Source organism: Cygnus olor (assembly GCF_009769625.2).
Source record: "Cygnus olor isolate bCygOlo1 chromosome W unlocalized genomic scaffold, bCygOlo1.pri.v2 SUPER_W2, whole genome shotgun sequence".
In the NCBI taxonomy this organism is placed as follows: Eukaryota; Metazoa; Chordata; class Aves; order Anseriformes; family Anatidae; genus Cygnus; species Cygnus olor.
In genome coordinates this window covers 462,800-481,187 of record NW_024429073.1, presented here as the reverse complement: position 1 = coordinate 481,187, position 18,388 = coordinate 462,800, and the positions used below count along the sequence as shown (strand labels likewise).

General features: G+C 44.8%; 1 protein-coding gene across 2 annotated transcripts in view; it reads right to left on the bottom strand.

The window, feature by feature from the left end:
* Nucleotides 1–7,863, bottom strand: part of LOC121062919 (secretory carrier-associated membrane protein 1-like) — a 50,434-nt gene extending 42,571 nt beyond the window's left edge. Inside the window, exon 1 of one of the 2 annotated variants that reach the window (XM_040543220.1) lies at nucleotides 7,475–7,863. In XM_040543220.1, the coding sequence (XP_040399154.1) occupies nucleotides 7,475–7,549 (75 nt within the window). In that variant the 5' untranslated portion in view covers nucleotides 7,550–7,863. The remainder of the gene's footprint in view (nucleotides 1–7,474) is intronic. The other variant, XM_040543221.1, reaches the window with a different exon arrangement.
* Between the last annotated feature and the right edge of the window lie 10,525 nt (nucleotides 7,864–18,388).

The window sequence follows — 18,388 nt, the reverse complement described above, 5'->3', positions numbered from 1 at the left end:
CTAGGTTTTCCAAAGAAACATGAAATTCATAGGGAAATGTGAGTGAACTCTGAGTGAATTTCACAATAGTTTTATCTGTCGTTATCTACACCTATACCTACATATGTATAAGATAGCGTTAGTGACTAAAAGCCAAAAGTCAGATAAAATGTATTTTGTAATATTTGTACTCCCTAGTGCCAAATTAAAAGTTTTTCATATACACAGAAATTCTTGAATTCATAGATAAGAAAGTTCTTATAAGGATCACATCCCCTTGGCCCCATTTAAGTAACTGCTTTTTCTAAAGTTTCAAAAGTAGCCTTTGAATTAAACTGCAGAATTAGACGAGTGTCCATTAATCACCATTCCTATCCGTTGCCTTTCTTGACCATGTAGCCTTTTCTGTAGATGATAATTAAAAATTGCATCAGCTTTGTATACTGATAAACATTAACATTATGTAAAAATGAATAGCTAAGGAAATTAAGGACTTGAGAAAAATGCTTGGCTTTAAAGACAATGACACAAAATCTGAACTACTAACTGTAATTGTGCTAAAGTCAAGGACATATCTCTGACTTTGAAATACTTGAGCACAAGCATGCAGCAAGCTCTACAAAGTACTAGAAAATTCAAAGCTCAGAATAACCTAGAGGTTGCAAACGTCAAATCATCATTTCAGTAAACAGAGATCTGAGGTGTTGGGGAAAGAGATTGGCCAAAAATTAATCTTGTGGCAAGGATATTGTTCTTGTTTCAGAGTCTTTCTATAAGCATTGCAGATGAAGCAGAGACATTTATGTTCCATTGTTATGTGTTCCATTGTTGACATTTATGTGGAATAAAGTGATGAAGGGTACATACTTAGTGCAGATCTATTAAATTGGGTTGCCAAAACATTTCAAATATTGTGTGGTATAATTATTACTGTGTGGTAAAGCTGTAGTGCATGCAGAGCGCTCTGCTTCAGCCAAATATCGTATGCTCAAAAGAGAAGATTGTAGGGGCATGCATGTATGTATTCTTAAGATGGTGTGAATCAATGCAAATGAAGTCCTTTAGTAAAGACTAATTTATGGATCTGGAATAAAACCCTGAAATAAATATAAACCTCTCTGACCAGTAGAAGTACTGGAGTACAGCTCATAACCACATACTACAAAGCAGTAAATGTTACCTTTTGAAAAATCTCATGGCCATTTATAAATGGAAAATTAATTCTTCATTTCTGCTACTCGTATACTATCAATATCCTAAACTATAAATTTCTACAGACTAGCAGCATGGTTTAAGTACTGTAATCAACCAGCAAAAGATATAAGTAAACTATTATTTTAGTTCTCAAAACACATTTGCCTTGAAAACCCTGACCTCTTTCCCGCCTTCCCCCTTTTTTTTTTTTTTTTTGATTAGCATTCAATAGGTATGTCTGGGTCAATATAGGAGATGTCATTTTCACTAAGCTCAATTAAAAAAGTCACCAGAAGGTGTATGATCTGAATAGTGTAAAGAAGTTCTCTTTGAAACATGGTACCACCCTGTTAAAATAACTCAATGATTATATTACTGCATTATGATTGCTAAGCATTGATGAACATGTTACTTTAACAATGAATACTCTGGTTTTGATACTGAAGTGACAGTGAGGGTACATCTTTTTGGTCATCCTTTTTCCATCTGTGGAGGTTTTACTCGTGTGGGCTGCCGAGCTCCACCTCAGCTGCTCTCTCACTCCCCCTCCTCAAAGGGAAAGGGGGAAAAAATATGATGCAAAGGGCTCAGGGGTTGAGATAAGGATGGGGAGATCACTCAACAATTATCGTAACGGGCAAAATAGACTCAGATTAGAGAGATAGTAAGATTTATTACCTATTACTAACAAGCTAGAGATATGAGAAACAATGGAAAGAAACCAAAAACCTTACCCATCTGCCCTCTTCCACCTCCTCCCCCCGAGCGGTGCAGGGGAACAGGGGAATGGGGGTTGTGGTCAGTCTATAGCGCTTCGTCTCCGCTGCTCCTTCACGGTCACTCTCTTCCCCTGCTCCAGTGTGGGGTCCCTCCCATGGGATGCAGTCCTTCCTGAACTGATCCTGCGTGGGCTTCCCACAGGCAGCAGCTCTTCAAGAACTGTTCCAGATATGGGTCCGTACCACGGGGTCCATCCCTCAGGAGCAAACTGCTCCAACCTGGGTCCCCCATGGGCTAGCAGCTCCTGCCAGGTCACCTGCTCCTGCATGGTCCCCTCTCCACAGGCTACAGGTCCAGCCCAGAATCCTCCTCTCTCTCTCCCAGCTGCTGTTCCCATCATTTTTTTTTTTTCCTTACTTAAATATGCTCTCACAGAGGCACAAACAACACTGCTTATTGGCCTGGCTCTGGCCAGCAGCAGGGCCCTTATCTATCATGGGGCAGCTTCTGGATTTTTCTCACAGAATCTACCCCATGACCCCCCTGCTACCAAAACCTTGCCTCGTAAACCCACTACACCATCCCAGGGTCATACATGCTACCTGAGCACCAGGATTCCCTCTGGAGTGGAACACTTAGCTGTCCCTGTCCTCAGCCCCCCCTGCAAAAATCAGGGGCAGGTGAGCGGTTGATCAGCCCAGACACTCCTTTGTCCAGCCCAGGCTTCCAGCACTATCCCCCCTTGCCTGGCATCTTTGCTTCCAGTGTCATGTTGTCAGCACAGCTGGAACTTGCTGGGTCACTTGAGAGAAGTTCTTAAATTCTTAATTAAGGAAGAACTAGTTAACAAGCAGTTTCACATATGGAGCAGTTCTGTGAGGGTTTTTTATAAGTGAGAAAATGCTCTTTCAATTTTTGTCCAAGTAGTTATTCCAACATGCCTGTCAAATACTACTTATCCTTAGAAATCTGTCTTCAACACTTTTCTTAGTGAGTACATTTCTCTGCCCCTGCCCCTTCTTTCCAATTCCCTCCAGAGAAATAAATAGCAAAGGAAAGAATTAAGATTCCCAACAACGTTAGTGGGTGTGCAACTCCATTCCTTTAGAAACAGATATCCGCCACACCATACAAATGTAACATTCTACAGGATGTTTAAAACATTTGATAGTGGCACTGTGAAGTCTGGATGTGCTGCAAAATATGACTTTGTGAAAATAGTAATAAAAGGTTTCCATATTTATTGGTCTTCTGCCTTCCAAACTTAGCTAGCCCAGCTTCCAAAGAATGGAAAACTCTGCTATGTTTTTAGATTTTAAAAAATGTATAGGTAAGTATGTTCTTGGATTCATAGAAATTTATTACAGAATAGAGTAGTTCAGCTGGAAGGGACCTACAAAGATCGTCATGTCCAGCTGCCTGACCACTTCAGGGCTAACCGAAACATAAATATAAATCTTACAAATAGCAAGTTATAAAGAGCAAGATGTTCATATGCACATACCTCACCAAAACCAGAAGAGACTGGACCATGAAATACCATTTCACAGAATCATAGAATATCTCGAGTTGGAAGGGACCCATAAGAATCATCAAGTCCATTTCTATTTTTAATACACATTACCACTATAACTGAAATTTTCTTAGTGTTTTCATGCTGTATAAATCAGAAGAAAATCCAGATTTGCAATCAGTGAAAACTTGAAGAACCCAGATGTGATACAGATGTGATACAGTAGAACCCAGATGTGATACAGAACAGAGCGAAATTTTAAGTATACAAAATTTTGATTCAAAAGTGTAATTGCATTGTAAAATATATCTTCTTTAATTTTCACTATTTATAGTAAGAGAATAAAGAAGCTGTATACTTTCTGCAAGGTTATAGCTATGAGATGCACTTAACATTTGAGAAATATTTGGCAACTAACAGTACTGTTCCCATTTTTGTGGAAAGGCATCTCTTGGAGCACTGTAGAAATGCTATGAAAAGGCAGTCGGTAAAATAACATATTTGGTATTAAATTCACGTGAACATTTATGTGAAAAGTGCAACATGAGATTAAGTATTCCATCTGTTTACTAATAAACTGAGAAATGTTTAAAAAGCAATGCAGGCTCACCTATATGTTTTATCCAAAATATATGCTTGGTCCATGATTCTGCCAAGCATTTGCAAAGAAACAAACGAAAATGAAGTTAAAATGTTAGCAAGACACAATCATAGTGCCCCCTTTCTTATCCACCCCTTCAGCTAAAAGCCTCAGTAAGGCTTTCATTATCTCGCCAATGCGATCAGCTCCAGTACAGGCACGTTCTGCAGAAGGGCAAGGGATCACAGAGTACGGGATTACAGAGTACGGGAGGTCTCCTGATCCAGGGAAACCCCAGGGGAGCGCAGAGACCAGTCAGGAGCCGGCAGCTCTCCGAGCAGCTGGCGAGGCATGGATGGGGCCAGGAGTAGCGGCAGCTACTACACACACATACAAAAGACAGCCCAGCCTTACCAGGATTGGTAAACAGGGTGTGGTATTCCAGTTCTTGTGGGAGGGTGTGCAGGATGGGCACCTCTTCCAAGGAGGGTGTAGTGGGTTTACGTGGGAAGGTTTTGGTAGCAGGGGGCCATAGGGGGGGGCTTCTGTGAGAAGAATCCAAAAGCTGCCCCATGTTAGATAAGGGCCCCACTGCTGGCCAGAGCTGAGCCAGTAAGTGATGTTGTTTGTGCCTCTGTGAGAGCATATTTAAGACAGGGAAAAAAAAAAACCACTGCTACACAGCAGCTGGGAGAGTGGGAGGAGTGAGAAATAGCCTTGCAGGCACCAAGGTCAGTGAAGAAGGAGGGGGAGAGGTGCTCCAGGCACCAGAGCAGAAGTCCCCTACGGCCTGTGGAGAGGCCCATGGCGAAGCAGGCTGTCCCCCTGCAGCCCATGGAGTACCATGGTGGAGCAGGGTTCCACACTGTAGCCCGTGGAGGAGGCCACGGTGGAACAGGTGGACCTGCACCAATGGAGACTGCAGCCTGTGGAAGACCCCTGCCAGAGCAGATTCTGGGCCAGACCTGTAGACCGTGGAGAGGAGACCACGCAGGAGGAGGTGACCTGGCAGGAGCTGCTGCCCATCGGGGGATCCAGGTTGGAGCAGTTTGCTCCTGAGGGATGGACCCTGTGGTACGGACCCATATCTGGAACAGTTCTTGAAGAGCTGCTGCCTGTGGGAAGCCCATGCCTGATCAGTTCACCAAGGACTGCATCCCGTGGAAGGGACCCCACAGCACAGGGGACGAGAGCAACCGAGAAGGAGCGGCGGCGAAGAAGCACTATAGACTGACCATAACCCCCATTCCCCCGCGCCGCTCGGGGGGAGGAGGTGGAAGAGGGTGCATGGGGGGGGGGGGGGGGGGGGGGGGGGGAAGGTGCTTTTGGTTTCTTTCCTTTGTTTCTCACTTCTCTAGCTTGTTAGTAATAAGCAATAAATCTTACTATCTCCCTACTCTGAGTCTGTTTTGCCCGTCACGATAATTACTGTGCGATCTCCCTGTCCTTATCTCAACCCTTGAGCCCTTTTCATCGTATTTTCTCCCTGTTCCTCTTTGGGGAGGGGGAGTGAGAGAGCGGTTGTGGTAGAGCTCGGCCATCCACCCGAGTAAAACCACCACAGAGGGCCATTCCACTGGCTGAGTGGGAGATTTGGAGTACACAACCCAACAACCGGGCACTGTTCTGCAACTATCTACACAGGTCGAAGACACTCATCCTACCTGACCCTTAAGGTAGGATGGCAGGCACCTTTCTGAGAGCAGAGACTGCAAGTTGAGGCTGAGGGGTCTGCACCATCTCCCCCAGCGATGACCAATGCCTCCACACCAACAAAGCTGATGAAGGGAGGGGCTGCAGTACAGACCTCAGACTGCAGGAAGCATCTAGATCTTCCTCCTGGGGCAGGTGGCAGACCTGCCTGTAAAAGGTGTGCCCAGGTGGAGGACCTCCTGCACCAGGTGGCTGTGCTACAGGAGGCAGCAAGAAGGCTGTGTAACATCAGGGAGACTGAGAAGGAGTTAGCTGATTCCAAGCACTGTCTGCAGTGGACCCACAGCCAAGAACTCCCTCACTGGCACATACAGATGGGAGGGAGGCCAATAACACAGAAGAATGAAAACAACAGCAAGGACCAGCAGGAGGAAGAGTCTTCCCCTGAAGCTCCCTTCCAGAACCACTTCACAGCTCTGCAGACTGGAAAAGAAGGGCCTTTCGCACCAGGAGAGACACTGAAGATGAATAAGGCAGGCCAATCTGCTCCCTGTATAACAATCATCTAGTGAATCAACAGATGATTACAGATCAACCAAAAGGAAAACAGATGATTTTCCTTTGAGTAGGGGAAGTGAGAGAACAGCTATGGTGGAATTGAGCTACCCAGCAGGGTAAAACCACCACAGCATATTAAGGCTCTGCTTCTCAAGATGTGGCCAAACATTACTTGCTGATAGGAAGTAGAGAATAATTGTTTTCTCTCTCTTTGCTTCTGCATGGACTCTGCTTGTTTTTTTCTTTAATTATCTTTATCTCAAGCTGTAACACACACCCCCCCACACACAAATCATATTTTTCTTCTCCTCCATCCCCCTCCACAAAGGAGGATGGGAAGTGAAAGAGTAGTGTTGTGGAGCTTAATTAGTTAACAATATGAAACCACATGGACAGACAGAGAGGCCATGCCAAGTATTTGAAGGATCCACAAACGTGTGCACTTGTGAAAGTAGAAAATGCTGCACGTGTCTTCACTAGTTAACTTCTACCTGTGTCTATTTTAGGCGAGCCATGTGCTTAAGTGCTGTTAAAGGCAGCCCTTAGCTGGGGCAGCCTGGGTGACCAGTCATGCCAGTATCCTGTCTCTGGGATACATGCTCACCTTTGCTGTTGGTTGGACCTGAAAAGGAGAAACTGGCAGCAGCGTTCCCTAACCTGGGCAGAGACCCCAGGTTCCTGGAAACCAGGCTGGGCCTCAATGGCTGGACAGGATTGAGAGGAGATGAGAAAGAAAAAAGGGTGGGGTAAATTCACTGAACTATTTGGGTCAGCCAAACAGAAGAAAAAAATACTGCAATATTATATACATGTATATATACGCTAAGTTACCACTATTTTTTTTTTATAATAAGAATGCCCTTGAAACACAGATTTGTATTATTTTAGTAGCAGAAGAGAAAACAAAACACAGAAGCCTGAACTTGTGAAATAATTACGTCCATTTCTACAGCTCCTAAGAAGGCTGCCCGTCCTATAAGGTCCCCTATAACCATCATGTCCCAAACACTACAAAACGTAGGCCCCTCTGGAGCTGCCGCTCAGCATCTTACAGCCTGTCCCTCAGCGAGACAGCCTCCCTAAGGCCATCCCTAACCCACAGCGCTGGCCCTTTCCCACCTTTTACAGCAGGGAAAAGCCCCCCCTGAAGCGACGCCACTAGGACCAAGCCCCCTCCTCCAGGACGCACAGAGCCACGGCACCGAAAAAGGCTTACATCCCATCCCTCCGCTGGCTACACCCTCTAGCCACCACCCCCTCCCCACTCCCAACCTCACCTTGAAGGGGTTGTTGAGGTCCGGGTCAGCAAAGGGATTGTTATCGAAATCTGACATGGCGAGGGCTGCGATCATCGAGTGGGGATGGTTCTTCACCTACAGCACCGCACCCCCTTCCACTCACCAACTCGCAGGCTACCTCTTACTACTATTACCAGCTGCTACAGCTCGAGCCCAAGCCCCCCCCCCCCCCCCCCCCCCCCCAAAACCGCCAGTAAGTAAGCGTCAGCCTCCCAAAATGGCTGCCCCGGAAGTGACAGTGAGGATAAGACATCCCCGGAAGGGAAAGGGAGCACCTGTTCCTGGGGCGGGTAGGTGGTGGTAGGGTTAGAAGAGCCCATTCCCGTGGTAGAGAGCGAGGAGAGTGGGCTCAGCGAGCGAGCGGGAGGTGGAGGAGGGGGCTAACTGTTAGGAACCAGTAGGCTCAGTGCGGCAGGTGGGGAAGGGCGTGCGTACGTTATTGACGGTCACGGCGGGCGCAGGCTGTCTCATCTCAAAGAACAGGTCTCATCTCAAAGAACAGCACTCGCTCGGCAGCTCTGAGCCGCCCGCTCTTGTCCGAGCCTTGGGCTGGGACCGTCGAGCGCTGCAGACACTTGCCTTCCCGCAAAGCTCCTCCAGTCCCGGGCTTCGCGTCCACTCCCCTGGCCAGACACGGTCGCTGCCGGCTCGGCCAGGAGAGCTCCTATTTGGTAACCATCTTTTAGGGTTACTCAGTACCGTGTGGATGGTACCCCAAGGGAGGAGGTGTCTTACATAGGGGTTCAACAAGGGCTGTACATAGGGTACAGCTTTGAAACACAGTCACAAAATCCTCCTTCCTTTGGTCGATGCATTAAAAGAGCTGCTTGGAAACGTTCAACCAAACTCATCAAGTAGCTTATAAATTTTTCTGTGCAATGATAAGCTGTGATGCTGATGTGGTTTAAGAAATTGTGAAGATTAGCAGAGGGGGGGGTTCAAAATGATAACGGTAGAACTGGAGGAAGAGTCAATCTGGCTTTGTACTCGGGACATACTGGATGAGAGTTTCAGGGAACTGTTGAAAGACTTTTCAAATACTTCATCAGAAATACTGACGCTGCAGTTTGAAGACCAAGGAACCCAGTCAGAATGATGCAAGTAAACGGGAACAACTGTTTGAAGCACTGAATTTTTGGTTCAGAGCTATTATTAAAACCTGAAATCCTGTATACTTGATATCAAACAATAACAGTCTACATTGATGCAGCACTTAAAAACAGTGAATCAATCTTTACATGCTTTCTAAAGAAGTTATTTAAATCCAAAAAGAGAAGTTTGAGACAGGTTAGTCTGTAGTTTAACTAAAAGGCCAATTTAACAGAAATTTCTTTCAACTTTTTGGTATTCAAATATGATTTTTTTCCTGTGTAATAATAATAAGCTAACTATGGGACACAATATCTAGGGTTTATTAAAGACTGTCTCAGAGCGTTAACATGTATTTTAATGGCTCTACATATAGCATTACTGATCCTGATGTTGGCAGTTATTATGATAGTAGTGTTCTATCAACAAGTCAAGCAAAATCGTACACATGTAAGAGAATTGATTTTGCACGGATCGGTAAAGAAAGCAATAAATGCCATAAGGCAGTTAATGCAATTTATATGGAAGTTTCTCAATTATTTGTGAAAGACTGTCACATATAAGATGAAATGCAAATGCAAATGGAACAAATTATAGAAGCATAGTTTCTAAAGAACAAAGCACTTTTGACTTTTTTGTTGCTATGAAGTATAAAATACTTCATAAAATACTATGAAGTATAAAATACTTCATACTTCAAAAACACAAAGGCAGCTGTTGTACAATCAACAAAAGTACATTACAGTATTAGTCATTCATATAGCTCGCCTATGGTGACAGAAAATTAAATTATGTTGCTTTCTAATATTCACCCGTGGCTCAATATATTATAGCTCAATGATACATGTTGATAGTTCAAAAGCTGTGGGCATCGACAACTGTATATTTCCTCTTCTTTCAACCGAACGTGAATGAATGCATGCATGCATGAAGAATGAGTGAATGTTTGACTGAAAGGAGCATCTTTTCCTGCGTGTCTACTAGCGCTTCAAATCATGGACATAGCAACCTTTCTCTGATCATAATTTGTGCACAGTTAAAGGAGAATAATATATCATCTCATATGACTTTCAAGGCAATAATGAAACTGCATTAGCACATTTTTGGAAATGATAATAAGCATTTTACAATCAAATGATAGAACTTTGACAGTGCATCATTTGCTACTGAAAGTGTTAACTTTGGGAGATACCAACTGACTGTCAGCTAATAGGACTGCCAGCTAATAGAAAATGAGAATATTTGCTTCTAGCTAATTGCTTAGTTTATACTCTACATAAACAACATGGATGGTGTAAATGGTCATCATTTGATGCTAAGGGTTATATAATAGACATTTCAATGATTTTCCTCATCTTCCAAAAGAGTTTCAGAATTAGAAAAGATAACTGATTAGCCAAGGATGCCCCCCTCAAGTCCTCTCTACACCTTTCTTTCCAAAACCTAGAATTTAATTTTTTAGTGTTAAATAAGAATTACTTAAAATAATAAGAAGAAAAACTTTGAAAAAAAATGTAAGAAGAACTTACAATAAAATATTTCTAATTCTGGTACAAGATACAGCTCAGAATAGAATAGTTCAGTTGGAAGGGACCTACAAAGAGCATCAAGTCCAACTGCCTGACCTCTTCAGGGCTAACCATAAGTTAAAGTGTATTATTGAGGGTGTTATTCCAATGCCTCTATTCCAGTGTTTGACTGCCCTCACAGTTGTTGTGGTCTAACCCGGCCCGCAGCTAAGCACCACACAGCCGTTCGCTCACCCTCCCCCCTCCCTCTCTGGGATGGGGGAGAGAAACGAGAAAATGAAGCCTGTGGGTTGAGATAGAGACAGTTTATTAGGACAGAAAAGAAAAGAAAATAATAATAATAATGATAATAGTACTACTACTAATAATGTGTACGAAACAAGTGATGCGCAATGCAATTGCTCACCACCCGTTGACCGATGCCCAGCCTATCCCCGAGCAGCCGGCCCCCCCCACCCCGGCTAGCCACCCCTATATATTGTTCAGCATGACCTCAGATGGTATGGAATACCCCTTTGGCCACTTTGGGTCAGCTGTCCTGGCTCTGTCCCCTCCCAGCTCCTGCTGCATCCCTAGCCTGCTCGCTAGCAGGACAGAGCGAGAAGCTGAAAAGTCCTTGGCTTGGTGTAAGCACTGCTCTACAACAATTAAAACATCAGCATGTTATCAGCGATCTTCTCATCCTAATCCAAAACATAGCACCCTGCCAGCTACTAGGAGGAAAATTAACTCTGTCCTAGCTGAAACCAGGACAACAGTAAAGAAATTTTTCCTTATATCTAGTCTGAATCTCCCTGGTGCAGCTTTGTGCCATTCCTGCATGTCCTATCATTGGTTACCAGGGAGAGGAGATTAGCACCTCCCTCTCCACTTCCCCTCCTCAGGAAGTTGTAGAGAGTAATGAAGTTGCCTCAGCCTTCTCTTCTCCAGACTAGACAACCCAAGTGTCCTTAGACTCTCCTCATAGGACGTGCCTTCCAGCCCTTTTATCAGCTTTGTTGTCCTCCTCTGGACACTTTCAATGACCTTAACATCCTTTTATATTGTGGAGACCAGAGCTGTACACAATATTCAAGGTGAGGCTGCACCAGCACTAAATATAGTGGGAGAATCACCTCTTTTGATTGGCTGGCTGGCTATGCTGTATTTAATGCATCCCAAAATGGGGTTTGCTCTCTTGGCTGCCAGGGCACACTACTGACTCATGTTAAGCTTACTGTCGACCCCAAGATCCATTTCCGCATGGCTGCTCGTCTCCCAGTCTGTATCTGTGTCCAGCATTGCTCTGTCCCAAGTGCAGAACCCATCGTTTTCCTTTGTTGAATTTCATGCTATTGCTGATTGTCCAATGCTCCAGTCTATCTAGATCCCTCTGCAAAGTCTCTTGTCCCTCCAGGGAGTCAACATCACCTCCCAGTTTAGTATCATCAGCAAACTTGTGGAGGATGCATTCAACTCCCGCATCCCTGTCATGTTTTTGGCTGGGATAGAGTTAATTTCCTTCATAGAGGCTCACATAATGCTGTGCTCTGGATTTTTGATGAAAATAGTGGTGATAACACACTGATGTTTTTAGTTGTTGCACAGCAGTGCTTACACAGACTCAAGGACTTCTCTGCTTTTTGTGCTGCCCTGCTAGCAAGGAGGATTGGGGTGCACAAGGAGGTTACAGGGCTGGTGCCACAGCCAGGGGTTTGGCTACTTAGACCATGGGACTTGCTTTGAGAGACCTGGTCTTCTGGGGGCTGATGGTGTCCATCTATCAGAGGAGGGGGAAGAGCACCTTCAGTCGCAGGCTAGCCAAGCTGGTAAAAAGGGCTTTAAACTAGGAAAGGTGTGGGAAGGAGAGAGTTACAGAGACCACCCAGGCAGCAAAACAAGGCTCAAGTGGCGATACCTCTAGCAAGTGCATGCAGTCAAGGAAGTATCTACAAGACGTGACTATGGGGGGGAGTCTTCTTGCACCCCTCCTGGGATATTGGTATGCTTGAATACCTCTCTGAAGTGCCTGTACACCAGTGCACATAGCATGGGGAATAACCAAGAAGAATTAGAGATCTGTGTGCGTTTGCAAGGCTTTGATCTCATTGCAATTACAGAACCATGGTGGGATAGCTCGTATGACTGGAATGCTGTCATGGATGACTACGTGCTTTTTAGGAAAGATGGGCTAGGAAGGTGAGGTGGTGGAGTTGCTCTTTATGTGAGAAAGCAACTGGAATGTATGGAGCTCTGCCTCGGGGTGGATGACAAGCGAGTCAAGGGCTTATGGGTAAGGATAAAGGGGCAGGCTAACTGTTGTGGGTGTTTACTACAGGTCACCTGATCAGGAAGAGGAAGTCGCCGAGACCTATAGACAGCTGGAAGTAGCCTCACTATCACAGGCCCTGGTTCTCATTGGGAGCTTCAACCACCCTGACATCTGCTGGAAAGACAACACAGCTAGGCACAAACAGTCCAGGAGGTTCCTGCAAAGCATTGATGACAACTTTTTGACACAGGTGATGGATGAGCCAACGAGGAGAGGTGTGCTGCTGGACCTTGTAACTAACAAACAAAAAAGGACTGGTTGGAGACATAAAGGTTGGCGGCAGCCTTGGCTGCAGTGACTGTGAAGTAGATGGTGAAGTTCAAGATCCTGCATGGAGGAAGCAGGGCAATAAAGTAGGATCGCAACCCTGGATTTCAGAAGAGCAAACTTTGGCCTCTTCAGGGACCTACTTGGAGGAATCCCATGGGTTAGTGCCCTAGAAGGAAGGGGGGTTCAAGAGAGATGGTTGCTATTCAAGCATCAGTTCCTCCAAGCTCAAGATCGATGTATCCCTATGTGTAAAACATCAAGTAAAGGTGGGCAGGAGACCTGCATGGATGAGCAAGGAGCTTTTGGCAAAACTCAAACAGAAGAAGGAGGTATATGGAATGTGGAAAAAGGGATAGGACATTTGAGAGGAATATAAGAACACTGTCAGAGTATGCAGGGATGCAACAAGGAAGGCTAAGAACCATTTGGAATTAAATCTGGCAAGGGATGCCCTTCTTTAAAAGATCAGAAGTTTATAGTCGGTTTACTTCCAGTTATACAGCTGTTTTAAGAGAAAAAGATAGTTCTCAAAGATGAAAAGAAGCGATAGAAGAGGGAAAAAAAAACACACAAGGAAAGAAGATGGAATACAGGTATTTCTCTTACTTCTATAGTGCTTTTTTAGCCACCAGAAAGCAGACAGAACTGAGATTCTTTATATATAGACTTAAATAAGACCCAGTCTTAAATAAAATCCAGTCTTACATATTCCTAAATATCCTCTTAATTCCCATGTCATCTACTATTAAGATCCTAAAATTTGTCTTAATCTTCCAAATTCAGAATCAATGTCAACAAAGTATCTCAGAGATTCGAGATTTATCAATCTCAGACTTAGATTCATCAAAAATATTTGAAGTCAACAAGAAACAAGTTATAAAGAGTAATCCAGAAGCACAGCAGAAAATAAATTCATCATATGACAAAACCCTTGGTTTACACATAATCATGCATTAAAAAATGGACTACAGAAACATGACTCGCACATAGCAGGAAGGCATTTCCCACAATCATTAATAACAGGTGTGCATCTTCATAAGTCATAGGCAGGATTATTTCACAATCACTGAATGCCCATCAAGGATACCAATACTCTAGAATAAACACTAAAGTTTCTGCATTTTTTTCCAGTTTTCTGGAAGCAAAGTTCAGCCAGCAAAGCATGTTCAGGACTGTGTATGTAGGTACAGCAGTCCAGTTTCCATGTATGGCAAGTCATCAATAGGAAATGCTACTTTAAGGAAAAAATCATTCAATTGTGTTTCAAGTAACAGTACCTATCTTTTGTTTGTCTTCTGAATACTGTACATTCTGGTTAGAAATACTTCACATGCTAGCAGCATTTGTAGGGAGAGCATACTCATAAGTACACTAATGAAAGATTTCTAACGATTAATTTAAAACCTAAAGTGCCCCCCCCCCCAAAAAAAAAAAAAAAGCCACAGAAACTACTTAAGTACTGTTAATTTGGGGGTGTATATTCCAGGCAGTTGAAACATTCCTCTCAGATATTAAAGCTATTTAATATCTTTAATAACTAAATAGCTTTTAATTTTAATAATAAATAGCTTTTAACTTCAAGCTATTTAAACACCTAGTAGATGAGATCCCCTGGAGCACTGTCCTTAGGGACAAAGGAGCTGAGCAGAGCTGGAAACACTTAAAGGATATTTTCCTTAGAGCACAAGAACTCTCCATCCCCCTGCATAAAAAAGCAGGCAGGGAGGGCAGACAACCGGGATGAACGAACAAGGAAATGCTGGTCAAACTGAGGTGCAAGACGGAAATGCACAGGCAGTGGAAGCAGGGACATGTGGCCTGGGAAGATGTCCTGGTTTCAGCTAGGATAGAGTTAATTTTCCTCCTAGTAGCTGGTATGGTGCTGTGTTTGGGATTTAGGATGAGAATAATGTTGATAACACACTGATGTTTTAATTGTTGCAGAGCAGTGCTTACACCAAGCCAAGGACTTTTCAGCTTCTCACACTGTCCTGCCAGCAGGCAGGCTGGGGGTTCAGCAGGAGCTGGGAGGGGACAGACCCAGGACAGCTGACCCAAACTGGCCAAAGGGGTATTCCGTACCATCTGACATCATGTTGACATCATGTTGACCAATTCCTTTGTCTCTCTTCCTCTCCCTTCCATCCTGGGCCCGACTTCCCCTGAAAGTTTTCTTCCTCTGTTTCCATCCCTCTGCCTCACTACCTGGTCCACTGTGAAGACCATTAATTTCGCTCTCTGCTTTTCCTTCTCATCTCCCCATGATTGAGGGGATTGTGAAGAGGGCCCATGATTTTTTGTTTTGACTGATTTCGTACTGCTCATCTTGTTTTTCTTAGCTATCCTCCTTATTTTGGGACAGCGGGACCTTCCCCTTATCTGCTTAACATACTCCCCACTATTATGCCACTGTTATGCCTGCACAATCACTTTTGAATATACAAGGTTAGTGGAATTTTCCACTGCAAAAACACATTCTACTCTTAGGTTTGGGTAGGGGTAGCTCAACAATTCCCTGAATCCTCTCTGGATTCATTCTTCATTTTCCCTCAGACACTAGACGCCCTAAATACTTGATTTCTCTTTCCACATTTTGTAATTTAGTTTTCAATACTCTCAAGCCTTGTTTCCCAGAAAGTTGAATAGCTTGTTAGTGCCTTCCTTCACAACTGTTTTCTCCTGCCCTGACAATAAAAGATCATCCACATATTATAACAGTAACACCCCCTCTGGAGTTTGGAATTGCCCCAAAATCTGCTCTAGAACTTGCCCAAATAAATTCAGTGACTGTAAACCCCTGAGGTAAAACTGTCCATGTGTATTGCTGCTTCCACCCTGTTTCAGGGTCTTTCCACTCGAAGGCAAACATGTCTGCTTGCAGGGTCCAATGGACAGGCCCAAAAGGCATCTTTTAAATCTATCACACTAAACCAATTATGCTCATGTGGGTTCTTGCTCATCAGAGTGTATGGATTTGGAACCACAGGATGCCGCTTCCACACTATCTCATTAACCTTTCTTAGATCCTTTATGGTCAGTAAGAACCATCAGCCTTCCTTACTGGTGGGATAGGAGTATTAAAGGGAGACATGCATGGCTCCAATAATCCATCTTTAATCAGCCCTTTTATCACTGATTTAAGACCAATTTGTCCCTCAGGTGACATGGGGTATTGCTTCTGCCTTATTGGCTCATATCCTTCCTGCATATCTATCTTCAGGGTAGTGATATTAATCCTTCCTCCATTTCCTTCCTTGACCCACACTACGAAGTTTCTCTCTTTTTCATCATCTTCTGTCAATAACTTCACTGACACTGTTATTCCAGTCTGAAAACTTAGTATTTGAATACCCAATTTCATCATCAAATCCCTCCCCAACATGTTAGTCCCTGCCTCGGGTTCACACAACAATTGTCCAGGGATCATTTTATCCCCTAGTCTCAGATTGGTGTCCCCAAAAAAGTGGCACTGTTACCCCATTCCCTTCTACCCCTGTCACCTTTAGGGTTTCATTAGTTAATTTAAGCCCTGTTACTCTACGGGCCAGTGAAGAAGCCAGCCCGAAGCGAAGGCCAGCCCCAGCGAAGGCCAGCTGCCCCAGTATCTACTAAAAATTCAACTTATTCTTCATTAGGTCTCACCACTATATTTATCAAGGGCTTCAGTGGGGCTAGCTTTCTGAGAACCACTGACTCCCCTATTCTGAATTTATAATAGCCAACAATCTCTCCTCCTTCTTCCATTCCGGCCTGTGGCCAAAAAGGACCGTGGTGGTTTTACTGAGGTGGGCAACTGACCTCCACCATGACCGCTCTCTCACTCCCCCTCCTCAAAGGGAAAGGGGGAAAAAATATGATGCAAAGGGCTCAGGGGTTGAGATAAGGATGGGGAGATCACTCAACAATTATATTCACGGGCAAAACAGGCTCAGAGTAGGGAGATAGTAAGATTTATTGCCTATTACTAACAAGCTAGAGATGTGAGAAACAAAGGAAAGAAACTAAAAACACCTTCCCCCCATGCACCCTCTTCCACCTCCTCCCCCCGAGCGGCGCAGGGGAACGGGGGAATGGGGGTTGCGGTCAGTCTATAGCGCTTCATCTCCGCTGCTCCTTCACGGTCACTCTCTTCCCCTGCTCCAGTGTGGGGTCCCTCCCACGGGATGCAGTCCTTCCTGAACTGATCCTGCGTGGGCTTCCCACAGGCAGCAGCTTTTCAAGAACTGCTCCAGATATGGGTCCGTACCACGGGGTCCATCCCTCAGGAGCAAACTGCTCCAACCTGGGTCCCCCATGGGCTAGCAGCTCCTGCCAGGTCACCTGCTCCTGCATGGTCCCCTCTCCACAGGCTACAGGTCTGGCCCAGAATCTGCTCGGGCAGGGGTCCTCCACAGGCCGCAGCCTCCTTCAGGGCAGATCCACCTGCTCCTGTGTGGGCTCCTCCACGGGCTGCAGCATGGAAATCTGCTCCACCGTGTTACACCATGGGCTGCAGGGGGACAACCTGCTCCACCATGGGCCTCTCCACAGGCCACAGAGGAACTTCAGCTCCAGTGCCTGGAGCACCTCTCCCCCTCCTTCTTCACTGACCTTAGTGTCTGCAAGGCTGTTTCTCACACCTTGCTCTTCCAGATGCTGTTGCCCAGCAGTTTTTCCCCCTTTCTTACATCTGCTCTCACAGAGGTGCAAACAACATCACTTATCGGCTCAGCTCTGGCCAGCAGCGGGTCCCTTTGGAGCCAGCTGAAACCGGCCCTTATCTAACATGGGGCAGCTTCTGGATTCTTCTCAGAGAAGCCACCCCTGCAGCCCCTCTCTACCAAAACCTTGCCACATAAACCCACTACAACACTCCCATTTGAAGTTCCTGGCCCAGCCACATTAACGCATCTTCTCAAAGCCTGTCACTGCTAGGATTTAGTCTGCAACACAGGTGGCTTTCCTCACTTGTCATTCCTTCATCTCTCTTCTTCTCCCTTCCACCCTGGGCCTGACTTGCCCTGAAAGTTTCTTCCTCTGTCTCCAACCCTCTATTTCACCACCTGATTCATTGTGAAGACCATTAGTTTCACTCTCTGCTTTTCCTTCTCATCTCCTCGCCTGACATACACCTTCTGGGACTCCCGCAGGAGGGTCTCCAGTGACTGTTCACTCCATCCTCCCACCTTCTGTAGCTTTTTCTGTATATCCGGCCAGGCTTTAGTCACAAAATGAACTTTCAAAAGCTCTTGGGCTCCCAAGTCCTCAGAATTCATCCCCGAATACTTTGTTATTCTGTTCCTAAGTCTTTTGAGAAAGTCATTAGGGGATTCATCCTTTTGTTGTTGTGTTGTGGTTTTATCTTGCTAGGCAGCTGAACTCCACCACAACCACTCTCTCACTCCCCCTCCTCAGAAGAGGAGGGGAAGAAGAAAAGGAATGAAACAACTCACAGGTTGAGATAAGGATAATTTAATTAAAGGAAAAAATAATTATTAAGGGAAAGTTATTATTAGTTAATTTATGTTTAAATGTAAGTTTAAATAATTTCACGTAGCCGTTGTTCGGGAGGACAGACGTTTTCACAACGAGAGCCCACCCCTCCCCTCTCCTTCCTTTTGCCACCTTTTGTTGCTGAGTGTGACATCATATGGTATGGAATATCCCTTTGGTTGGTTTAGGTCAGCTGCTCTAGTGATGTTCCTTCCTCACCTC